This window comes from Spinacia oleracea, chromosome 2 (genome assembly GCF_020520425.1).
Source record: "Spinacia oleracea cultivar Varoflay chromosome 2, BTI_SOV_V1, whole genome shotgun sequence".
Lineage (NCBI taxonomy): Eukaryota > Viridiplantae > Streptophyta > Magnoliopsida > Caryophyllales > Amaranthaceae > Spinacia > Spinacia oleracea.
In genome coordinates, this window is record NC_079488.1 from 106,832,114 (window position 1) to 106,857,909 (window position 25,796).

General features: G+C 35.6%; 1 protein-coding gene across 1 annotated transcript; it reads left to right on the forward strand.

Annotated features, from left to right (window-relative positions):
• Positions 1-4,054: 4,054 nt before the first annotated feature.
• LOC110786103 (ENHANCER OF AG-4 protein 2) lies at positions 4,055-24,018 on the forward strand. Its single transcript, XM_021990625.2, has 13 exons — positions 4,055-4,584; positions 5,879-5,955; positions 10,217-12,148; positions 12,235-12,757; positions 12,995-13,103; positions 13,341-13,453; positions 13,525-13,712; positions 13,974-14,622; positions 14,706-15,144; positions 16,790-16,885; positions 16,964-17,066; positions 18,457-18,627; positions 23,698-24,018. Exons 1-11 carry the CDS (start codon positions 4,474-4,476, stop codon positions 17,032-17,034), a joined length of 4,308 nt encoding a protein of 1,435 aa, XP_021846317.1. The 5' UTR covers positions 4,055-4,473; the 3' UTR covers positions 17,035-17,066; positions 18,457-18,627; positions 23,698-24,018.
• The last annotated feature ends 1,778 nt before the right edge of the window (positions 24,019-25,796 follow it).

The window sequence follows — 25,796 nt, forward strand, 5'->3', positions numbered from 1 at the left end:
AACATACGATCACAAATTCTTATTTACATGGGTGTACAATAAATATTGTACACCGAAGTAAAAGTTGACTTAAAATGCTTTAAAGTTACATTTATATATGTAAAAGTTATCTACTTTTTAATGATAAATTTTTCATTTGAATAAAAAATTATTTCTTCAAAATCACTAATAATGTATAAATTAATCACTTAACCCTTTAAAATGTTGGAAAAATTGCTTTAAATAATCCAACCTTTTGACAATTTTCCGATAATAATCCAACTTTTGGATTATTATTTAATAATCCAACCTTTGCACCCCATTAACTTTTATTGAACCCAAATGACTAGTAACCGGCTAAAAAGGTTAACTTTTTAAATTTTTCTTTTTAAATTTTTGTTTTCTACCTCCTCTTTCTTCTTCCTTTCTACCTCTCTACAAATTTCATATTTCTAACTCAACTTGTTTGGATGAGTCAACTTACTCACTCCTTCACTTTTAAAAGATCCAGTCTCCACCCACCATCTCTGAATTCCTACTTTCCTTAAAAATGAGTCATTTTCCATCACCACCATCTCATCGCCACCCTTCTTATTCCTCACTCTTTTCTTAGTCCCGCGTCCTGCCCCACCTTCACCACCACCGATACACCCACCAACCGACGCCCTCCTAAAAGAGGTCAAAAACCTCAAATGAAGACGACCCTATGCCGTCGTCCTTCTCTTCTATCACTTCTGAATACTTTTCCTCATATATTAAGTTGAATTATTAAGAATTTGGTTGATTCTAGTTGGAAGACCTTGTGTATTGTGAAGTGACATTTAATTTCTATTGATATTATAATTTGATTTATGTAGAGAGAGATTATAGGTGATGACAGGGGGTTAATTGGATGGAGGGATTAATCTCATCAATATTTAATTTTGATGATTAATTGATGTTGATGATAATGACAGGATGGAGGAGGGAGGGAGGAAGGAAAGAGGTAGGAAGGAAAGAAAGAAGTAAACCAAAAAAAAACCCAGAAAGAAGAAGGAAAAAAGAAAGAAAAAAGAATTAACAATTAATAAATTGTAACAAATTGTGGAATGACACGTGTATATGTTACCTGTTGTATTATGTTGATGACCGGTTGGGTGCAATGGAAGTTAATGGGTATCAAAGGTTAGATTATTAGATAATAATCCAAATGTTGGATTAATAACGGAAAATCATTGAAAGGTTGGATTATTTAATGTAATTTTTCCTAAAATGTTTATCTCTCAACTTTTTAATTTTACAATATAAAAGTTACAGAAAAATAGGTTAAAGTTACGAAAAACTGCATAAAAGTTATCTTGGTGTACAATAAATTTATTGTACACCTTGTGCGCGCAAGACCTTTTGACATACGATTAGCCTTGCAAAAGGTTTTGGACATCCGATCGGATACACAATAAATTTAAGATAAATTGTTTTTTACCATTGTAAAAAATCGAAAAAAAAAATTAGCATTTAAAAATTAAAATTAGTTAGTGTCTCGGACGATGTCCCGAATAATAGAAATATGGATTAATTAGATTATTATATAACTCGTTTTGAGTCTAATTTAATTTTAACATTACAATATATCTTGCATTGAGTATGCTTTAATGAATTTTATCAGGTAAGGATTAGTAACTTGTAAAAGTAATGACTAATTAGTGATGTGAGACTATTAAAAACTGATTCAGTCCATTTTTCTAATTATATTGAGTTAATATAATTTTGAGCGTACAAGGAATATCAAAATGAGTTGTGGCATAGTGGTTAAAATATGTGTTTACCAAATGAGAGGTCATGGGTTTCAAAGCCCATAACTAACAATTTTTCATGATCAAGAAAATTACATGAGATGACATGTCAAAGTTGACGATACGTGAAGCGACATGTGGCAATATGGCATTTCTTGCCTTGGAATTTTAATAATAATATAGATTTGTATTTTACCATCTAAAAAAATTAAATTTGTTTTTACCACCTGAAAAATGGAAAAATAAATGAAAATTATGTTAGGGGTCACAATAACGGTGATATTTATGATATGTTCTCTTCTTCCACAATTTTCATATATTTAACTATATTCTCTTCCCCGCTTCCTTATCTTTCATAAATTCACATAGTTTTTCGCCACCATTAATTCATAAAATTAACAAAATTTAATGGAAGTAAAAAATGTGAAAGAGTTAAAGAAAATCACACAAGTAGTGTAAAAATTGGAGGAAAATTAAATTAGATAGCCACACATTAAGGTTTCATCTACTTCTTCGTTTTCAGATGGTAGAAAATAACTTTTGTTTTTTTTTTATGTGGTAAAATAAAAATTTTAGTTTTTTAGGTGGTAAAAAATAATTTTTCGATTTTTATAGGTGGTAAAAAATAATTTCCCCATAAATATATTATATAAAGTCCTAATTTTTGTCTGGTTTTATAAAATACTCCCTCCATTTTAAATTACGTGCACTATTCATTAGAGGTGTAAGTACCAACTTAGGTTAATTTACTATAGTTTATAATTTAGTTACTCGAACTTTAAATTTTTAGTCACTATAGAATTAAAAGTTTCTCTATGATTTTAGTTGTATTAAGTTGTCTTATACGAAGTAAATTTTACTTACACTCCTTAAATAGTTAAGTAGGTAGTATATTACTGACCGATGTTGTATGTTGCCAAACGTAAAAGTCAATATTACGTATGATAGTGTGATACAACTAAATAAAGGAACTGATAAACTAAGTTTATTGAATTGACAAATTTTGTTAGTGCTTCAAAATCAAGGTCAGGACACGTAACATACTATACAACATGGCCAATTGACCATATGGATATACATGTTAGCACCCTTTTGACACTCAATATGTTATCTTTTTGTTTCAATTGTTGATGATTAATCATCTACTTTAACCTATTATGACAATTAAAGGGGTTATCATGAATTGTGTCCTGTTATTATCAAGAAAGAGATTTTGTTCGCCCTTTTTTTAAAAAATAATAATATGTACACATCTTTATGTTACATGTAATATTTGATATTAAGGATTCATAAGTTTGGTTGAGATATTCAAATGTATTTGGATAATAAGAAATGGATATACTAAGAACTAAGCATGATTCATATTTCCATGTTATAATAAATTCATTAAGATCAATGAAATTACATTATTTAAAATCGATGAGTTTTTTTAAATAAAGTTATATCACATGTATTTATAGTAATTGCATCAAAAAACATGTACTCCGTACTTATTTATAATAAGTTTTGTTTTGGATTTAGCAAAATATTATTATCATATGGTTGTCATGTATAAACTAATAGTGTTTTATATATTCCTAGTTTTTTTTTTGTAAAATAATTAAACTGACAAATAAACAACAAACGTTTTCTTCAAATTATCTCATGTAGGATTTTTTTTTCATATGATGGTAATTTATTAAAAACGAGGTGAAAAAACAAACATAACGTGCTAGATTCGGCGAAAATTAAGGCTAATATATCATCATGTGTTAACTTTTATACCCAAACGCCACTTGTGCTAAGTCTATACCCAAGTGGCAAAAGACAGGGTGCTAACTTATATACCCATATGGTCAATTGACCTATACTTTCACACGCCATTGACAAACTCGTTATACCTTATTTGTACGAGATAGTAGATTCGTTGTCATAAAAATCTACTTCATTTGTTATATCAAGCACATTTTTTTTATTTTTTTTATAGTTCGACACTAATTTGAACGAATTTAAAGATGATCAAATTCACTCCTTGTATCTCAACAAAATACACTCCCTTTTATCTCAACAAATGCACTCCCTTTGGTTTGAAAAATAACCGTGAAGTTATTTTCATGTATTGATTATTTACGACATCACAAATCAATATTTTTTACAAAGTAAATACTAAACACCCTCACCTAACCATCTTAAACACTATTAGAACTCCGATCAACAAATCAATCCTCTCAAATTCAATTACAAATTATCATCAACTCTTACAACGCAAATCCTAAACACCCTCGCCTAACCATTAAAAACACTATTACTCCGATCAACAAAATCAGTCTTCCAAATCCAATTCGAAATCATCATCAACAATAAAACCCCCCAAAAAATACCAATTATCATAATTTTCCAAGTTCTTCATTAAATTAAACACACACCAAAAAAAACCCTCCCTACTCTCACATTCTCTCTCCTCTTGTCCCCTTTCACCGCCCCAATCCCTCTTCAATTGCTCCCAAAATCCAAATGCAATTGGCCATTTTATCTATTCCGATACCCTTAATAATCTCTCTTTCGTGCTGATTTTGGGGGCGTAATTCGCTTCTCAAATCCCTAATCTTTGAGCTCTTTGAATTTTGTTTTCTAGGGTTTTTGTTTATTTGTTTTTTTATTGGAATCATTGAGAAAATTCCGTGGGTGGCATTTGAAGCTGTTGAAAAAATTAGGGTTTTTGAGTAATTTGATGTAATCGGCCATGGCTCCTCCGCGTAAAAAAGGAGCCAACAGAACCAAGACTGCTGACGAGTTGCGACTTGGCGATCTTGTCCTTGCTAAGGTCAAGGGCTTCCCAGCTTGGCCTGCTAAGGTTTCTTCTCGCTCCCCTCTTCCCTTTTTTTCTACTGTAATCTTAACTCCTTTTTTTTTTGGTTTTTATTAATGTTTATGTGATCGAGAATTTATTCCACTGAAATCAATGTTCACTTAAAAATGGGGTTACATTAGTTTGTTTGTTGCTGTGTGGGTGATCTCCTCAGCTACATTTTTATGGGAGCTTCACTTTATTGGTTGGAAGTTTGTACACTAGGGAGTATTAAAAGGGGTGGAGAAAACCCTATTAGTTTACACGAAAGCAGCAAAATTTGTAGTTTTTAACATCTCTCTGTTGGTGTTTTTTTTGTGTAGTTCTGCACCTTTATGTGTATCAATCGTACCAGGACCGTTATCGTTTGTGCCATGTCTTTTGATTGAGAGGGTTCAATAGAATACAAGCCGTGTTTGTTGTGGACTTGCGTGATTTGGAAGGACTCAAGCTAGCCCCTTTTTTTAGCGTGGTTTATTACGGGGAGCTTGCGGGGTGTTTTTTGTGATAGTAAGCGAGGGTTGAAAATGTTTCCGTAGATATTTTCATGCAAGGTTGATATCAAGTACTACTGTGCGGAAATTATTTCACATTGCGCTAATCGTGCATAGTTTAAGATAATGCTATGATCATATCGAAAGATCTTTTATATTAATCGGGTAATTTCTTAAGTCATCCAATCATTCATATTATGTAGGTTCATCATGGAAATTCCAACCATTATTAGTGCTATTGTAGGAAAGATGACACTTCTTGGTGACGTTCTAAAATTAGTATATGCGAGTAACATGACCTCTGTTATGCAGACTTGGTTAAAAGAGTTAGAGTCAGACATGGGCTTGTCTTCGAGTGTTAGACTCAATCATCTTATGAAAAATTGCATGAGTTGATATTTAAGTCACTAAGTTTCATACCCATGTCCTAATGTGGACTGTGGAGTATCTGGCATGGGTACTTAAGGTGGAATGAAAGGGTCATAATAATATAGTATGTGACTATAGGAAGTTCTATTTTGTGGACTTGTTGGGCCATTTTGGTCTTCTTGCCTCGTGTCCCTACTTTCTGCTTTGACTTGCATAGGATTGGCCATCTGTTGGCGAATATTTTTTTTGTTGATTTGTTACTCTTATGGACATTGTCAAAAGCATTAAAAGTCGTTTCATTATATCTTTATTTTTTTGTTAAGTTGGATTGTGGTGACTTTTATAATCATGCAGTATGACTGCTGTTGGCTAGTACTCTGTACTTTATTCTTTTAGATTTTGTGCATTTCAGTTATTTTTACTGGTCGAATGTTCAGGTTAGCAGACCTGAAGATTGGGAGCGAGTTCCTGACCCAAAAAAGTATTTTGTGCAGTTCTTCGGAACTCAAGAAATGTAAGTCGTGTCATCAGCTAGCTATATTTATATGTGGCTATTAGGTTAACTACTGCAAGTTTCTATCAAAGTTTCCCCCTTCCTTTTGTTTCTTCAGGTAAATATTTTGAAGGAGTAGTTTTGCATGTTTCTGAAAATCAGTTGTTTTATTAAATAAAGTTGTATTCCAAGGTGATGATCGTATTAGTACTGCAATTAACCCTCTTGTTTCATGCTGTAGAACCTTTGGATAGCTATGAAGCACATGCAGATAAATATTTGATTTGATTCATTTTGCTATGCAATTTTCCTTATTTGGTTGAGAAATTCATGTTCCATTAAGGTAGCCGACTCTTGTAAAAAGGAAATGAACTAGTAAAGTTGTTTGTGTTGTAATGGTTGGTTGATTAGACCTTATTAAAGAAAAAAGTTTTCATGGACACTTTACATAGAGTTATTATATGGGACCAGGATGACTCCCCCCCCCCCCCCCCGCGTATTTTTTTGGGCATTGTTTAGGTTCACTTCTACAGAGAAAGTTCTCTTAATATAATCAACTTTTAAATATTATTCTCTATATAAACAATATAAGGAGCTTTTTAGTTTTGGCCAAATCTTGAAGCCGATGATCAGATAATACGAGTATTTATATTACACAAACATACAGAAAAATACGAGCATGAATTACTCCTTCCGTCCCTTAATATTCGCCCCGGTTTGACCGGCACAAAGTTTTAGGCAATTTAATTGACTTATTAAGTTATTAGGTGGTAGTTGATAGTGAGGTATTTTTTTAATATAGTTAGTGGGAAATGTGACAAATAAGGGGTGGGGATGGGGGTGGGTTGAATGTTTCAATGTTAATTTAAGGAAATAAGAATATATGTGGGTCCAAGGTAAGTGAGAGAAATGATATAATATTAGTAAAAGTATGTCATTTATAGAAACGGGGCGAGTATTAAGGGACAGCTTTATAAGGAAAGCGGGGCGAGTATTAAGAGACGGAGGGAGTATCAAATAAGATCATTGCTGAGAAATGGAATTGAGGCAGAGGGAAACGTTCATGCATGAACAATAATTGAGATTTAAGAGATTTCTGAGAGAATACATTTGAGTTGAAAGATTGCAAATTTGCAACCCACCATGTAAAGCACTGAGTGTTTAAGACAATTTTGAGATGTGCTTATGAACTGAATATATTCCAGTTGTTAAGTACTGTAATGGATAGAATGAGTAGAAACTTTTGTCGGTTGATTGACGATTGGTTATGGAAACTTTTTACGGCTGTCTTTATGACCCACTTGTGTTATAATTTTATGGCCAACTAAGTGGTAATATATACTATATATGGTGCTATAGATATCTTTTATACATCTGTTATTTATTAGGATGAGATTATAATGTCTGCGTAGAAGCATTGATAAGGTAGGTTGACGGCTTTATTAGGTGGAACTTAGAAATTAGCTGACCGTAACAATGGATCGTTGTGCTTAGTAGGATTCGGTAATAAGGTCCGATGCCCTATTATAATGTATAGATTTTTTGATGGTAGGTTCAGTAGTTCTTTAGGCATATATTAATTGAGGGTAAAATGTTACTCCCTCCGTCCCTTAATAACATCTCACTTTTGTTTTTTAGAACCGTAGGATGTTTCACATAAAAATTTCTTTTTTAAGTTGAAGTATAAGTATTTTCAATATGCGGTATGGTTTTTGGGGGAAAGAGGGGTTTTGGGGGATCTGCAGTTCTGCACCCTCAGTCTAAGACTCTAAGTTCTTTTCCTTGATGGAGTTTCCAATCTTTTTTGTTTGGATATGTTAAAGATAATATCCTTATTTTTATAATTTTTTCCTTTGCTTGTTAGGGCATTTAACACAAGGCATGTGTCATTGTTTCTTTGTTTCGTCTTTGCACTTTAATGAAGACTACAAGATTCAATTTACTTAAGCAGATGAAATAATTTTTCATCAAGCAGTTAAAGTCCAATTCTGTTCACCAATACCAGGTGGAAAATCTGATTCGTGGAAGTTTTAATAATAGAATAAACAGAATATAATAAATACAGATGTGTAATATTGACAGAAAAGTCGAGACTGGCAGATCAATTTTGATTCTATTTTGTCCGAGACTATTTTTTGCTGTTTAATGTCCTCATGAGCGCCAAATGTGTTATCCTGTAGTGTCGTTCATCCTCTCTGCCATAAATAAATTTTTATGACAACTACAAATTTTGTTGAGAAAGGATTTTTTTAAACATTAAGCCTTTGTAGTGGTATATCAGTATATGGTATTTCGGGAAAGGGTGTTATCAGGGAGGTAGCCTGAAGTACAAGTAGCAAGATTTTTTTTTATTAGAAGTGACAAATCTTTGTGCATTATTCTCGGAATTTCGGAAATGAGCAGTCGATCACAAACTACTGTTCTATTTGACAATATATATTTACTTGCAGTTGGTTCTTTAGTGCAAGTACTTATGACTACATCATGATTTTAGGTTTATATATCCTTTCAGGTCATAGTGGGTAAGTCTGGGTGAATGGTGTTTTTTTCTTGATGTGAAAAACCCTTTAACTACTGAGTTCACAGTAATACCAACGTGTATATTACAGATTTACAGCCTTTTCAAACTACCCACACTTGGAGAGAAAAGTTCCCATCTTTTATGTTTGAGAAATTTTTCGCAGTTACAAGTTTATGAGGACTAGGTCAGAGTGTCTCCATTTTATTTGGTATGGGTCTGGTGCATATTGTTAATTGGATCTAGTAAATAGATGGAGGTTAGGGGACTAAGTAATTTCTACTATGTTCGGATGTGTTTATTAATATCTTACTGTAGTCATGTGCCTGCAACTTTCTATTTTATACTATGTTCTTTTGTATCATAATATGAGTCTTGAAGGTGTTGTGGTTATCATGACATGGAACTGATTTGTTTAGAAAAAAGTTTAGTTTGTTATTGCTAATTATGCTTTTGAAATGTTGGAACATGACAACTTTCTAATGGAATGTAGCAGAAGCTGGAAATGAATGGTTTTGTGATGAATAGATGTACAAGTATAGAGCTTCAATTAGAGTGGTTCCCAAGACTTAAATTCTCCTTCATAGTACTTGAGTATCTTTTATGCGTCTTTAGGAATTGATGTTTAGAGTCTTGTATATTGTTGAGTTAGGTTTTTGCACATCTCATACTTTTGAAAGTGATGGGAGGGATCTAAATCTCCCGATCATGTGTAGTTCTTATTTTTGAGGATTTTCCCCATTATCTTGTATAATGAATCCTTGACATTAGTTATGCACTTGTTTTGCGTCCTGTTTATTGTGAGATTTTATTGCCTCCATTTAAAGAGATAAAAGAGCAGATTTCGGCTTCATTATGTAAGTGTCTTCTTGTTTGAATATTTGCATTTTATTCTCAGTGTTGTTTTCTATTGGGGTAAAGACATTTATAGCATCTCATGTCAGTCCATCTCCAGGCCCCACATTTTCCTTATGTAGCTATGTGGTTAGTTGGTATTTTGGTAACCTTTTTTGGGTATCAGGGTAATAGTTCAGATCGGTATAACTTGTCCTTTTTCCTTATTTTTTCAGACAATTCTGTACACTTTCTCATAGTAAAAAAGGGTAGTTGCCGATTGCGGTAATGGTCTGATTTGTGGAATCAGAATTTCTTAGTTGTTATGGTTGGCCTTCTGACACTAGCAAATGTGCAATATAATTGTCAAATTAGAAATTGTCCTTTGTCATTGTAATTAAAAGGTAAAATAATTTTAGACCATACTTGGAAGTTGAAAATATAGTATAACATCCTATATCTAATATTCCAGTGTGATTTCATATTACATGTTATGTATTTCTGAGCCTTTATCTGGGGGAACAACTTTTTTGCATGATTTTCTTGATACTGTTTATCTTTATTCTTAGGCGGATTTTATACTTGGATTATTAGAATCTCTTGTTAAGGTAGTATCTTCATATTGTGTTGAAACATTCTTTATCTTCCGATGTGAGGTCATGCTGTAGGCAGTATTGGTCATCACATCTGACGATTTTTCAGAACATAAACCTTCAATGATGATGATATTTATGTTCTAAAATGACGCAGATGACACTTTTGGTGATCATTATGTTGTTGTTGGTTTGAGGTGGCTACATTTCTTCATTGTTTCACACTGTTGTGTAGTTCTGGTGTTATTTTGAATGCAAGGATGGTTAGATTCATAAAATTTCTCATCTTTTACTTCTACTTATAAGGAGCTTGTTCAATTTTGTTTATCTTCTGTAGAGCTTTCGTCACTCCACCAGATGTGCAAGCATTTACAAGCGAGTCGAAGAGTAGATTACTTGCTAGGTGCAAAGGGAAAACTGTCAAATACTTTGCTCAAGCTGTAAAGGAAATATGTGAAGCATTTGAAAAAAGTGGTTTAGGTGGTCATGGTGGTGACAACGCAGCAGCTCCTGAACGCGATACATCTAATGGTGAAGAAGGGAATGTCAATGGTTCCCGTGCCGAGTTGAGAAGAAAACCTAAATCTGGAGAATTATATGTCAGTGATCCTGCCATAGATCACACCTCTGGGATGGGGGGTGATTTTGTTGTGGAAAATATGTTGGAACGAGCTGGTACTGCTGAAGAATTGAAGAAATCTGGAGATTGTCATGAAATGCTTGAGAAAGTAGTAGCAACAGATAGGGATTTTCCTACGGAAGCATCAGTTCCTGGGTCACTTGTTTTTCCCTCCATTAAGGAAGAAACAGCTTTAAGTCAGAATAGAGTAGATACAGTTGTTCGTCATGAACGAATTGAGTCATCAAGGGCCTCAAGTTCCAGTCCGTATAGCGGTCGTTCTGAGGTTAAGCGGGGTACCGGTCATAATGGGGATGGTAAAAAGAATACTTCATTGTCGTTAGGAGCGTCAGGTCATTTTAAGTTCTCTTCTAGTGGGGAAAATAAGTCAACAAATGGTCACAGATCAAAGGATTTGACTGCTGGGACTAAGAGAAAAATTGAGGGCGTGATTCGTCACACTGAAGTTGCTAAATCTGGCGTGTTTGTTAAAGACCGGACACCTGGGAAACTTTCAGCTGGAGGACATGTTAAGAGGTTGTCTGCAGGTGTAAACAAGTTGGAGTCTAGTTCTCGTGGGAAGGCCTTGCAAAGCCTGGTTAAAGACCAAAAGCTTTTGGATGTTAATAAAAGTTCACCACTGGCGGCTGCAGCTGCTGATTCTAAGGATCGTGGAGATGGGGAATATTCTGGACGGAAAGATCGGCAAGTTGTCCAGGAACAGTCGCAGTCACAGTCAGCTAAGAAGGCTAAGCATGTGCACATAGTTAGTGATGTTGTAAAGGGGTCAATAATCAAGAGTGAAAAAAGTAATTTTGAACCTGAGATCTACAGCGAGGAAGGTGAAGCTGCTGTGCTACCTGTAGCAAAGCGTCAACGTCGAGTATTGGGGACCACATCTGATGTAAACATTTCATCGGAAGACAAAAGAAGTTTTGGCCCTAAAACTTTGAAAAGTGATGTTCCGAAGAAAAGAAGAGCTGTTTGCTTGTATAACGATGACGATGATGATGATGCTGATCCTAAAACTCCAGTGCATGGAGGGTCTTTGTCTGCCTCCAAAGTTGGTTCGTCTGCAATTATTCTTGATATTATAAAGAAGACCGATGACAATCACAAATCTTCTGGTTGTGCTGGAGATACTCTGAAGGTTTTAAGTGGAGATGGTGGTAGCTCTCAGAAGGAATGTCTTACACCTGTTAAGTTCGTCGGTGATTCTTCTCTACCTGCCACTCTGCAGCTGAAGGTAGACAATTCTGCAAAAGCACTAATATCTCACAGCCCTGGGAAGGAAGAATTAGACAAGCCACTGGTGAAGGAGGCTAGGACTGATTTGGTTTCCCCAACAAAGTCTCCTTTGGTAGTGGCTCCTGTTAAAAAGTTCGCTGACCAACAAAAGCCTAACAGACCACCCATTAAGGGGATCAGTTTGAATTCTTACGGCAAGTCTCCAAATTTACCTGGTAAAGAATCAAAACCTGTTTCTGGCGGATCAAACCCTTCTCAAAGTCAGGTGTCTTCCCAGAAAAGTAGGCAGCCTTTGTCTGGGGAGAGGGCAAAAAGTATTCCAAAAACTTCTACGAGATTGAATGGGCCAACCTCTTCTTTTGACAACCAGAAGGAACATGATCTTGTGTTAGCTGATGAAAGGTGCGTGTCCCTCAGACTTTCTGAGTTTGTTTCTATTGGTTATGATCTACTGTTCTGATGATCCATTGTTACTTGGGTAATTACAGGATGGAAGATGCGAAGGACAGTTCTGGTTCTTTGGTGGATTCAAAGGCCTTAGACTCTGCATTATCCATGAGACATTTAATTGCTGCAGCTCAGGCTAAAAGGCGACTAGCTAATATACAAAATGTACCTCTGGGTAATGGAAGTTCTGCACCAGCACCTTCTGCTAATCTTCATGGAATGAGTCCAAGCCCATTGTCTAAAGGGCATGATGCTTCATCTGGTTTGGGTAATGTAACTGAGCTTGATGTTCAAGGAGTTCATGATCGTGGATCTTTGGCTTCCCCGCCTGTTCATATTCGTCAGTTGGCATCACATAATCAACTGGACTCCGAAGAACATGAAAATAAAGGATCTGGCTCAGGACGTCAAGCTGCAGGAAGTACTTTGAGTGGTGGCACAGAAGCCGCCGTTGCTCGTGATGCTTTTGAAGGAATGATAGAAACATTGTCGAGGACCAAAGAAAGTATTGGACGCGCTACTCGACTTGCTATTGATTGTGCCAAGTATGGAATTGCGAATGAGGTTAGTCACAGTGCTTTCTTATTTACATGTGTACTTTATTAACTACGAAAAAAGGTAGAGAAATGAAGATTTGCTGGTTATCTATTTCCATTCTTTCTTTTTAATTTGTAAAGACTGAAGATTCATAAAATGGTTAGAACCTTAGCATGGACTTTCCAGCCAAATAATTTTGTCATGCACTGTTATCTAGTCTGATTTACTCACTGCAGGGACTGACTGAGTTTCTAAATGTGTAAGGTTGTGGAACTGCTCATTCATAAATTGGAAAATGAGGCAAACTTCCATAGGAGAGTGGATCTCTTTTTTTTGGTGGACTCCATCACTCAATGCTCACATAGTCATAAGGGTAAGTAACTTTGAACAGTCATTTTTCGGATAGCATGCAGGGGTTTGTCTTTAATGGTATGCTGTTGGAATGTTTCGATATAAGTGTGTTTTTACTTTATTATATGTTAGCAGCAAATCGACAAATGTGATTTCTGAATGTGAAACCCATCATTAATGCTCGGCTCGTCATGCTAAGAAAAATATTTTCTGCTTCGGCATAAAATGACATAGGTTTGGATCTCTGTGTTTGGCCCAGGTATTGCTGGTGCCTCATATATCCCTATTGTTCAAGCAGCGTTACCTCGCCTTTTAGGCGCAGCTGCTCCATCTGGGGCTAATGCTCGGGAAAATCGCCGACAGTGCCTGAAGGTATACATAATTTACTTAGTATCTGCTCTGCTTTCACTGTTCGCAACTTTATGGATCTCCTCGCACCTCAGGTCTTGCGCTTGTGGCTTGAGAGAAAAATTCTGCCGGAGTCGGTACTTCGTCGCTTCATGGATGATATTGGTAGTTCAAATGATGATCTGAGTAGTGGGTTTTCCTTCAGACGTCCTTCAAGAGCTGAGCGTTCGGTGGATGATCCTATTAGGGAGATGGAGGGTATGCTTGTCGATGAATATGGGAGGTTTGTGTCCTCTCTTCTCCCCTTTCCCTTCTTGGAACTCTATCTTTTATTTGTTTTGCAAGGGTTTATCAGGGTCTGTGCCTCAGCTTCCAATTTTTCGTAAACTTTTATGCTGGATAGTCAAAGGGCTCGTGCATGAGCCTTTTTATGTAAATATATGAAGGACTGTCATAAATACGAGATGCAATTTTGTGAGTTTTCAGATTTCTTTGTATGAGTAATGAGTTATTCTGATAGATGACATTTCTTGGCTGTGCACAGCAATGCTACTTTCAATTTGCCTGGATTTTTAACTACTCATGGATTTGTTGATGACGACGAAGACGAGGAGGATGTTCCAAGTGTTTCTATCAAAGAATTTGATGTATCTCCATTACAACCCTCAAATAGTTCTGCAGGGCTTGAAACAGGAAAAGAGACGCCAAATGATAGGCGTCACCTCATCTTGGAGGAGGTTGATGGTGAGCTCGAGATGGAAGATGTTTCTGGGCACCTAAAGGATGGAGCACTCTCACCTAGTCGTTTGTCAAAGAAAGATAAACAAGAGAAGCAGTTGAACACTGAATTGGAGTTTTCCACTAATGATTTTGCCGAGTCCCCATCACTGGAGGGTTCACCACCATTGCCTTTTGAATCTCCTCCTCCCCTCCCACCATTACCTTCTTCACCGCCTCCCCCTCCACCGCCGCCTTCATCACCTTCTCCTCCCCCACCCCCACCACCACCACCATCAGTGCTGCTCTCTCAGCCTCCTCCGCCTTCTGTGGTACCATCAGGGCCCCCACAGGCTGGTAGTCTTCAGCCTCTGCTTCCCCCAAAGCCTTCCATGGCTCCTCATGTTTTATTACTGCCTCCATCTGTAGCTCGTCCTGTACAAGCTCCGTTACCTCCGGATTATAGCATACCAGCTGTAAGTACTTCACTTTTCTTGTATTCTTTTGGCGTTGACCTATGTTTTGGCTTGTTTTTCATTTTTGTTTGTTTTTGGTGCAGGGTGGCCACCCTGTTCTGATTGCCAGCAATACCCCTCAACAAGTACCTTGTTTTCCTGTTGGAGCACCTGGTTCACTCGACACACCTGGATACAATTCTGTGTATGTAGGGCCACAAGCTGGTCAGTCGAACCAGCAGTATCAGCAAAACCAGCAATATCAGCCTTGTCAGTCAACATATGGACAGAGAGCTTTCCCTCCTGTGGCAGTGCCTCAACCCCCTTCAGGCCATTTTGCTTATAATCCCTCAGTTCAGCAGCAGATGCCCCAACCCCGGCCCCATCAATACACTTCAGCTTCTCACTCTGATGGATTGAGACGATTTGGTGATGAACAATGGAGGTCTGCATCTGCCGAATATAACGCGGAGAGTCAACATAATTCATGGATGAATGGAGGGAGAATGCCATCGGGCCCACCTACAAATTTTACCGGGGAAGGTACTGTCAACGTTTTTCTTTATTTTCTTGTGGAGAGAATATCAATGTTTAATTTCCGAGAGGTTGTTGAAGTATTTCCAACTGTATAAATTTGTTATTAATGAAGCTGATTCATGATTGGAAATACACATTGGTAAAATGTGTTTGGATTTCATCTTTTAGTTTTGGAATGCTGAGGTTTCACTAAAAGGTTCCTGGTTTATTTCGGTGTCCCTGCATGGATGAGTTTTTTCATTGATCATTGACCATAGATTTCTGTTTTTTCCTCACACCTTCTTCTGTTTAAAATTATGTTTTATGTTATGTTCTTATCTGTTACTTGGCTAGACAATTTGCCTCATTCAGTATTGGACTATATTTTGAATCCCATCTCTTGTCAACTAGCTGCTTTGTCATGTTGTTGACTTTTTGTAAGACCTTAAGACACTGGTGACAACTTACAACAGTTAAAAGGCTATGGTTTGTAAAAATTTATAGAAAGTTCACCACCTCTCTGCTGTGCTAGTTGTTACTGTAGTGATTTATTTTTCAAAGGTGTCACCTGAAATTTTCTTAAATGGTGAGGGTCTGTTTTCTTCACATGAACAGCATGAAAAATTAGCCACCGAGTTCTGTTTATCTTGGGCAGTTGCCTTTTCTCTTTGGTAGTGTATATTGAGCTGTACATTTAGTCATTTAGGATACAGTTCACTTCATTTTTTATATTTCCGGCAGTAATTCGTTACCATATTTTAGGTGTAAAGATGATTAGCATCTTTATATTTTGGTGTCTAGTAATTTAAGGAGTTGATATGATACAGTTTACCCTTCACAAATGCTTTTTTGGATAGAATGTGATGTCATCTTTGAAGTTTCCTCTCTTCCTCGCGTTACTTGTACATGGCCACATGGGTTACCCAACATACTGCACCCCGTATGTATCATTCAGCTTATGTTTGATGGTAGATATGTTTTTGTATACGGTCCGGACTCTGGAGTTAATTCCCTATTCTTTTACATTGCTGGCAGCACTTTGTCTGTCATTGTGGTTGTTGAGACTTTCAGTTGTAGTATTTGTTAGATCTTGTTTTCTCTGTCAATTTTCAGAGGAAAACTTTTTTTTATCAACATTATGTTCCTGTTCTGGGGAACAGTTTGGGAAACTTTAGAGAGCATTGAGGGACATCTCTTCTTCAGAGTTCGGATTAATGACAATTTACCCTTAGATTTGACTTCTGTCCCCCCGGATACCCATAATCACCTTTGCCTTCCACCAATTCCTATTATCAGCTAAGATCTCCTGGATAAATCATAGCCTCTGCTTTATACTTCGTATCAAAATCTGTTTTTGCAGCTAAATTGTCATTAAACTTATATGCTATACCTTTCTGTAGATTGGTATTTTGCTAATTTAAAGAAGTATTTATTTCCATTGCCATCTTTTGACCCTTGTTATGTGTTCTACATTTCGAATATGTGGTGTTCCATTGTAATCTGTTTCTATCTAACATGGATTCTCGTTAACAATGTAACTTTTTCTAGAATAATTTTTCTTACTATGTGATGATCTGCTCTACTGGCTGTGAGTTCCATTATTATGTTGATGGTTGCACAAGATAAGTGTGTTCCTTTTGTGTTAAGGATCTTCTAACAGATATCATTACAGGTGCATATTTCCGACCTCCTGAAAGGGCACTGACAGATAACATCGGATACCAAGTCTCTGGTCCTAACCCTGCTATCGCAGGTCCTTCAGCATCAGGTCTGGTTTCTTACTTTCTTTGGTTTACATGTGTTACGAAGTTAATTGTTTGAATGACCAACATCTACTTGTCTCCAGGTCATGGTATCAATCAGATGTTGCCTTCCAGGCCAGATGTATCATCTCTTAATGGTTGGAGGCCGGTGTAGAAGTCCGCTAGAAGTCCAGTTGTTGAATTCAAGTGAGATTCATAACTCATACTGATGACTAGATCGCCAGGCTGCCTTTTACTTTGGAAGTTGAATAGCTCCTATGTTCTTAGAACCCTTCATGTGGAAATGGCAAGCATGTATGCTTTTATTATGAGTTTTATCATTTACTGTCTGAATGGAGGGTACCTTGGTCCTATGTTGCTCCGACTCTTGAGAAGTGATGGATTGTTTTAAATGTCTGACATTAATCCTTCAAGATTTAAAGTTTTCCTATTGTTTCTCAAGGATCGTTCCCCAGTATCCAAAGGTACATGAGTTCCAAGGTAATTTGGAGAATTAAAGTTAAAGTGACTAGTCTTGCCAAATATATAATTGAAGTAGTGTAATAACTATTACACTTACTATTTGGGATCTCAAGAAGCTTGACGTGCTGCTTTATTTTTGTATCTGTTTATTTTATTCCAGCACACTATTACTTTCAGCAGCCAAGAAAGGCTTTCCATCTTTATTTAGGAAATGGATGAACTGCAACGACTAATTTTCTTAGGCTTTGTTTGATTCAATTTATTTTTATTTGAACTTATCTTATGTGAACTTTGAACTTAACTTATTTCGTTTTTAAAAAAAACCTGTTTTCTCTAGAAAATATTTATTTGTTTGATAAAACATAGCCTCCATTCTATTTGACTTATTTTGTCTGTACTTAACTGAACTTATCTGAACTTATTTTATCTGATTTTTTTTTCCCGGAATAAACTTATTTGTATGTGAAAACTTCTGAATATTTTTCCTAAACTTATATTATCTAAACTTATCTGAACTTATTTTATCTGAAATAAGTCAAAAGAAGTCGAACAGAACAAAGCCTTCTTGTCTGAAAGTGTTAGGAAAATGAAATATCTGAAATAAGTTGAACCAAACACGGCCTTTATTTGTACTGGTTTTTTAATGGATACCCTTAGTTCTCATTTGAGTGGCACCAATTTTTTTAATTCACCTTTAACAAAATCCCACTTGCTCTCACCACATAAATACATAGAGTTGAGTTATACTCACTATTATTTTAAAAGAACTAACAAATCCCGTTTTCTCTCAGCACATAGTAAAAAATACACCCCCTCTGACTTCGTTTTTTATTCACCTCCAATCAATAAAACCCTACTAAATTTTTCTCTTAATTACTTGTGCCAAAGAGAAATGGAAGTTTATTTGGGGGCAGATGGAGTATGGTATAGCAAAATCGTTAATGATATTCAAATAAGAATCATGTGTTAGTTGTCTTGATGATAGGTTTATTTTTATATTTGTGACAAAAAAACGATTGCTCCTCTAATCAGCTAACATGGTTCGTCATTTTCTTTATCTCATGTTTTTGTTTTCCCTATCAATACATAATTGAATCTGGTTTGCTTGTTTCAGTGTCTTGGGGCTGTAAGGATGGTCATCGATATATTTTTCGTACGAGTCTTCCCGATTAACTTGGCATACAGGGAGATACAAGTGTCCGTGATTGTGTACTGGATATACTGATGGACAATGTAGAGTATATTTTTCCCGAGAATCAACTCCTGCTGACATTTGCCTCCCAATGTAAGCCGATGCTTGCTGTTCAGCTGTTAACTGTGTTTGGTACCTTTTGTAATTTAAACGTTTTAATTAATGTTGTGAATCAACCTATGCTTTTAAAGAGACTATTTTGTTCTTGTTTCTTTCTGGTCTCGAAGATTAATTTTCCTTGAGCAACGGGAAAGATAAGCTTGCTGATTGCATAATTGCCATAAAGTTTAGGTGAGGGATACATTCTAGGATATCAAATACAAATTTTGTTCCCTAGTGAAAATTTTTGGTATAAGCAGAAGCTTACAGTTGAGCGTGGATTCTGATTGTAGAGCTCTTTTTGAGGTGTGTTGCTATCTGTAATTAGACTCGTTTTAGCTTTGCACAACTGTATGCTACGTGGATGAAGCAAAATTTGGTGATTGCAGCAGCCATTTTCTAAATCAGCATAATAACATATATACACAGATATGCTTTTCTATGTTGGGTTCCAGTGAACCCTATTATCTCTCAAACCTAGAACTCCTGTTATCAAAATCCAACATACCCTTTTTTTCCATGGAGTAATTTTGTTTGTGGTTGGGGATAAATCTCAGGTACTTAACTTCATAAGTAGATTTTTTGTTGTAAAGTATTTCATATAATGCAGCTAATTCTGCTGGCACAATTAAGGTTAGCGACATATTTCTGGCATAATTTTGTATTTGAAGCTGCTGGTTGTTTTAGTAATTCTGCTGTCCTGTCCTTATGTACAATGTCCATGTGGAGTCTTGTACTCTCATAACGTGGTTAATGTTATTGTGTACCTAGGAGATCATACACAATCATGGCTTTATAATATTGAAAATTGATGGAATTTGTTCTGCTCGAAATACAATAATCTAAATTTCATTGTGGTTCTAAAGATATCACACAAAAAAAATTTATCCAACCTGAACCCAATCAAGTGTCTTGACGCTGTTTTTGAACCCCGAAACAACCCGCTTAAGAACTGAAAGTGACCCGAACTTATCCATCTTGAAATGACAGGTTAATTTTAGATAGATGAAGAAGTTAAACATTGAATTTTTATTCCCTGCCCCCCTCCCCCTGTCTCGCTCAGTCACTCTCGTTCTCAGTTGATGTAAGGAAGTAGTTGATGGCTTATGGAAAACAAAGCACGCGGTGTTCTAAGGATGACATAACAATGAGCATTTTCTTCATTAGCCTCTACCAGCTGAGCCTCTTTTTCAAGTAACCATGAAGGTTAAGCAAGTAAATTTTAGGTCATGATAAGTCAAGAATGTTGTTTTAGATGAAATAAAGGAGATAATGGGGAATATTATGCTTTATGACAAAATAGGAATAGAAACATCTGTATCAACTTCAGTTTACTAATTAAACGGTCCTGCTTTTTTATGCAGCATGAAGTTCATGCATAGTTCTGCATGTTCAAATTATGTGCTGAATAGTATCATTCTATTGTTTGTTCCCCACTACCCTCCCTATGTTTTTTAGGTCATCCTGGTGAAACGAATAACAACAAACTAGTTTGGTGTCTGGCTAGGCTGCTAGGATACTGACTAACACGAGGTTGGAGTTTAGCTCAACATTTCATGGTTTACTTTGAGATTTTTTGTTCCTATGGATCACTGTGTATCTTTTAGCCAAGTCCGTTATGTATTGGTTTTCCTGTGAGGTTATATAATTAAGTTTTGTTTTCTTCGTCCCAAGGAATCCATTTTTGTGTTCCTTAGTAGAGTTAAGTTTATAAATATTCAAATCACTAGCTAGTTTCTGTTAGTATTACAATTAGATTATAACAATTATATATTACTCCTCTCAGTGTTGGACGTATGTTACTTCTATCACTCAGAGTTAGGCTGCTTTTTGATAAATTCTCAAGAAAACAACAATATAAATGGGGGTTTTCCATCTGCTAGTTTTCCTGTGTTAGATGTTTGGAGATCGTATATTTGGAACAGCATATCTATTTACTCAAGCTGGGATCTTATTAAGCATAAACCTTTTTATTTCTAGCTTACCACTTCAGAACCCCTCTCATTTGGTCTTTGTCAGAGAACTTATCTCAGATCTAAATCTTTTGTTTGCCTCATAGGTCTTCTTAGAGTAAGGTAATCATTTGTTGGATTTCTCTGAAGTGTGCGCACTGGAAGTTAGGTTTTGGGAACCTACAGATATGCCTTATGTGTGCTGCTTTGAGTTGTTCTAACTAATGGTGTGATGTTGATCTGTTTTTTCGTTTGGGCTCTTGTTAGGTTAGCAAGTTTCTTGTGTTGATTTCTTAAAAAATTTAAGATTTCATTTACTTATGGGAGTAAAAGTTGGTGTACATCCAGGCTTGTGTCTAACTTTGTTTGTAAACACAAGTCAAACGCAAATTTCGAACTTAGAAAAAATTTGTTGTTAACTGAGCATTGTTTAGAGGACATTGGTTTGAGCATCCAAGTTGATGATAGGCCATAGTACATAGAAGGGTGGGAATATTTCTGCTCTGTTTTGTTTATCACAGTACTCACTGCCTCATCCAATGAGCACGGTAATTATCATGTTAATGGTTGGCCAAGGAGGAAGTTTCGTAATTTCAAGTTGAATGAATCAGAAATGGAACAAACCCATGGCTGTTAAATTTTGTTGGATTTTATTTAAAAGTTGAAGTACTTGTTATTTACAAGCTTAACATTTTTTTCTGTTGAAGAAACTCATGATATGCAAGTATATTTTTACTTGAATTAGGTGTTATCTGATCAAATGTGGCTTCTGTACAAATATGAATCAGAATTATGATATATCTGTCCCAGATAAGATCTCAAAATTTTTAAGGTTTAATTAAAGATCTCTGCTTTGATTTAAAGTTCTTTTCCAGTGAAGGAGATTTCACCCTTGCCATCCTAGCGGAGAAGATGACTTGGTTTTATAGCACATTATATGTCTCATTTACATTTTAAATTCATCTAGTGTTGGCACGATTCATGCATAGTAATTAATAAATTGAGTGCCTTTACTCCTACGTTCATCCAGTTAACTAGAAGTTATTCTTGTTAAGAGTATTGAAGCAGGGTACACCACTACAGAATCTTTTAAGTCTTGGTTGCTATATGCATATAATGGCTTGAAGGTGTTGCGACTTTTTCTGTTTGTAGTTTAAGATTATCCACCAATTGCACACGTTAGCTTGTGCTTCACACACTGCTCGCCTTACTACTTTAGTACTTCCTCCGTCTTTTTACTTGCACCACTCGCAATTTTACACTATTCACATATTCTTTTATCAAACTCTTTTGTGATTATACAGAATGAATTAGAGTCATGTGGATCTTGTTAGATTCGTCTTAATATATATTTTCAAAATATCAACTTTTTATAATTTTAGTTGATGTATAATTAGAGATATTAATGGCTAAATGTTTGCATTTGCAAGTGTGAAACATCAAATGGTGCAAGTAAAAAAAAAACGGAGGAAGTACTAAATTTAACCGCTAGGCGTTGCTAGATAGTATTTGCCCATCCTTTAAATCGTTATTGGCTTTGGCTTTGGCTTGTTGACAAATTGAAGGTATGTAATCAATTGCGTACTTCTTTTCTCTTGTAAAATATCAAGGATTTTTCACTCACTAAAGTCCAATTCATGTCTCACTACTGACTTTTCCAAGATTAGACTTGAAGGAGTAGTAAGATCTTGTTCCCATAAGTGAACAGTTTATAGAGTTATCACTTTTTTTTTACATTACTCTTCATGTGCGAACAATGGTCTAAAATCCCAAGTCTTACTGAATTAAGAGGCCGATCCTCCATGCCTTTGGTGCAGGAGACGTATGCACCAATCATACATGCTTGTGATTCAGCTCATTGCCTGATTACTATGTGTGGCCAGTAACGTTGCCAGGAGAGCTGATAAGCCCTGATTTATTTTAAGTGGCTTTATGAAACAGATTAAAGGTTTTTTTATAAGATACCCAAGCATCTCTTTCCTTATTGGGTTCGATTCTTTCCTAATTACACAGACTTCATCACTTTGCAATTAATAGGGTGTTCTCCTAGATGGAAGATTTGAAGAATTTAAAGTTGTTGTGAATTATGTGTTTGCTTGTTCATAAGATTTAAGAATGCCTATAATTGGATTTTGTGGTGTCCTTCTGTGCTACCAATGAGTATACGAGATTTATGCACCGACTCGTGCAATAGTTTTGTTGACGGCTGTGTTTCCCATTGCTAGAATAGGCAATCGACATTTTCTTATTATCATCCACAGTAGATTCATGACAAAACTAGACCTGTGGGATTCCTTGCCTTTCTTTCATATTTTTTGCGTTTTAACTTACTTGGTCTTTCCTGAATTGATAGGTGTTATACCTTAAATGTTTTTTTCCCTATCAAGTTAATAGATTCAGCTTTCTTTTCTTTTTATGAATCATCGTCTCACGCTTCTGAAATTGATGTTTCCGTCCATTTGTCTATTTATTCAAGCACATTTTTCTTGTCTGATTTCTGTATGCTGCCTATATTTCAATTTACTTAATTTTAGTTCTCTTAAGGTACAAGGTTTATTTCCATTTCAATCTGTGCAAATCTTGAGTTCTGATTTCCTATCTCCTTTATAATGGTCTACTTTAAGGTTCAAGGTTTGTATCTATGTGTGCATATCTCTTAATTACTGGTATATAAAATTAAATTACAATATTATGGTCAAAGGTGTGTCTTGTAGACAGACAATATTAGAAGTTTAACAACTATTTATAGCTGTGTGCTTATGTATGTTTAGCTGGTAATGTCACAGGCATAATCTTGATTCTAGAGGTTGGTAAGTGTGAGTAAGATATTCTTAGGTCGGTTTTGAATTGAGTACAATTGGGTTTTTAGGTTAATTTGGCATTAGGGCATTATTTTACGAAAAATATTCATTTTCTTGCAAACCTGGTAGTATGTGATTGAGGGTGATTGAGGTAGCGTAGATAAGAATATATACTGGCTAGTTTCTGTTCCTGGTTGTACTGTGTGATGAGACTGCGTGAATAGAAATTGACTTCTAAAGGATGCAAATGTGGCTTCCTGCTTGAGAAGAAAATAATTATGTTCATAATTCAAATCTTTTTCTTGATGCAGGTTTTGCTGATGCTGCAATTTGTTCTTAATTATGACACCCCGTCACTCTATGGAGCATGATCCAAATACTCTGACAGATAAGTGGCTATTTTGGAGGTAAACTCTTACTTTGAAGCTTGACAGATACTAACATGAGCGCCTATACAAGGGTTCTACATTAGAATAGCTATAAAGATAGTACTTATATACTTTAGCATCAAGTCTTGCTGTATATATTGTGACTAACAATGCTGCACAGATACGTTGGTTCATTTTGTAAATACTTTCATTTAACCACCCATTCTTGGTATTTAAGAATAATTTTCTGGTGGTGTCTCCCAAGTTTGTTGTTGGTTTTTCCCCCTCTCTCCCCTCTTTTCAAATCCATCTTCAATGTTGATTCTGGTTCTGCATAAGTGTGAGTAGACTCTTGATAGTTTGTTTTCTTTAGGATTAGTATGTCACTGCCCTAGTAACTTGCCATTGAATTGGTTGTTAGTTTCTTGTGGTATTTGGAACATTTGATCGTCATAATGGAAACTGTACAGATAATGCTTTACATACTGATATAGATCTAATATATGTTGATTTGAAGTCGCATCATATTGTTGAAGTAGAATTTAAGGGTAATGTGTTGGATATAGAAATGTATTATAGGGTTAGTCAAGCACATACCATCAAAGGTATACAATGCTAGCTAGTAAATTAATATTTGAAACGAATTTGGGGAGGAAGTTGACTGTCCGTCCTCCCCCCTTCCGATTTTACAGAAGTTGTTTGTTATTGCTTGGAACCACACATTCTGGGATAGGGAATGATATAGCAAGGCTTTTGATGTTTGGTTGTGATATACTTCGTATATTTTAAAATAAATAAATTAGGGGAATGAGTCTTGAAAGTATGACATGGGTGGAATGATCAGTAGCGTTCAGGAATCGGGCTTTTACAGAAAAACTCAATTTTTGTCTTTTGTGTGGTGGTTTAAATGGGGTTGATTTTGAGGGTAAAGTTTCTGAGGATTTGGCAACATGCTCCTCTTCCATTCGTATATACAAAGTGAAGTGAAGAAAAGGAATGCTGATGATCGGATGAAGGGTTGCATATTGTAAGTATTGTATTTTCTGCTTACTTACCTTATGCATTACTGCCATTTAACCATGTAAGGAGAGTACTTAGATGGCATCGTGAAAAAGTCATTCTGAAATATGGTGGTTGCATGAAGTTGTCCGTGATGATTTTTAGTCACTGTTTTTCTCAAAACATCCTAAGTAAAATCAAAATGTCCAATTTCTAGGTAATATTGGCAACTTGCTTTGTTGCAAAAGAAAGTTGGTTTGTGCGTGTATTATATGGTTTTACCTGTGTTTGGGCTAAAGGTTTGATTGTATTCCATTAAATTTCATCATAGGGAAGTACTATAGAACATCTTGTATTCCATCCGTCCTTAAAAGATTGCCCGAGTTTCCTTTTCAATATGTCCCTTTGAGGTTGTCGCATACCATTTATAGTATGTAGTCTTCACATGTCTCCTCGTACACAACATTATTTTATTTAGCAAGACTTTTAACTCATTTGTTTTTCTTTTGAATTTTTTTCTTAATAAAGTGGAAAATGTGGTTTGGGGCGATCTTTTAGGGATAGGGGGAATAAAATGAATAATACAGAGTTTCAGTTAAGCGAGAACATCTCAATATCTTATTCTCCTTGCTCTTGGATACTTGTAACAGTTTGAGTGACCTGACAAGGCACTAGTTTGACCGTAATTTTATCTAATTATATACTCTCTTCGTCTCATATTAGTTTTGACACTTATTAGTGCCCAAAGTTTTAGGAGATGAAAGGAGATAGTAGTGGTACATTCCGTATTAGTAAAATTTTAGAAATTGAGATTTTTAAAAAATACATTAGAAAATGTGTGAATAAGAAAATGTATGAATATGCAAATGTCAAATTGTTGCATGTTTTGAGGAACAATGGTCTGTCTAGATTTTCCCTTAATTGAGTTGATAATTGATTGTTAAAATTTTATTACGAGTAAAATAAGTTCAATTATAAACATACTCCGGGTTTTCTTTTAATAAGTTAAGAAAATTAAGCGGACTTTATAATGCATTCTTTCG

What these genes read in the sequence shown, in the direction of transcription:
- LOC110786103 (XM_021990625.2), top strand. Translation starts at nt 4,474, where the DNA reads ATGGCTCCTCCGCGTAAAAAAGGAGCCAACAGAACCAAGACTGCTGAC. An exon ending in TTCTTCGGAACTCAAGAAAT is followed by an intron (nt 5,956 to 10,216) that starts GTAAGTCGTGTC and finishes TATCTTCTGTAG; the next exon opens with AGCTTTCGTCACTCCACCAG. An exon ending in CGCAGGTCCTTCAGCATCAG is followed by an intron (nt 16,886 to 16,963) that starts GTCTGGTTTCTT and finishes ACTTGTCTCCAG; the next exon opens with GTCATGGTATCAATCAGATG.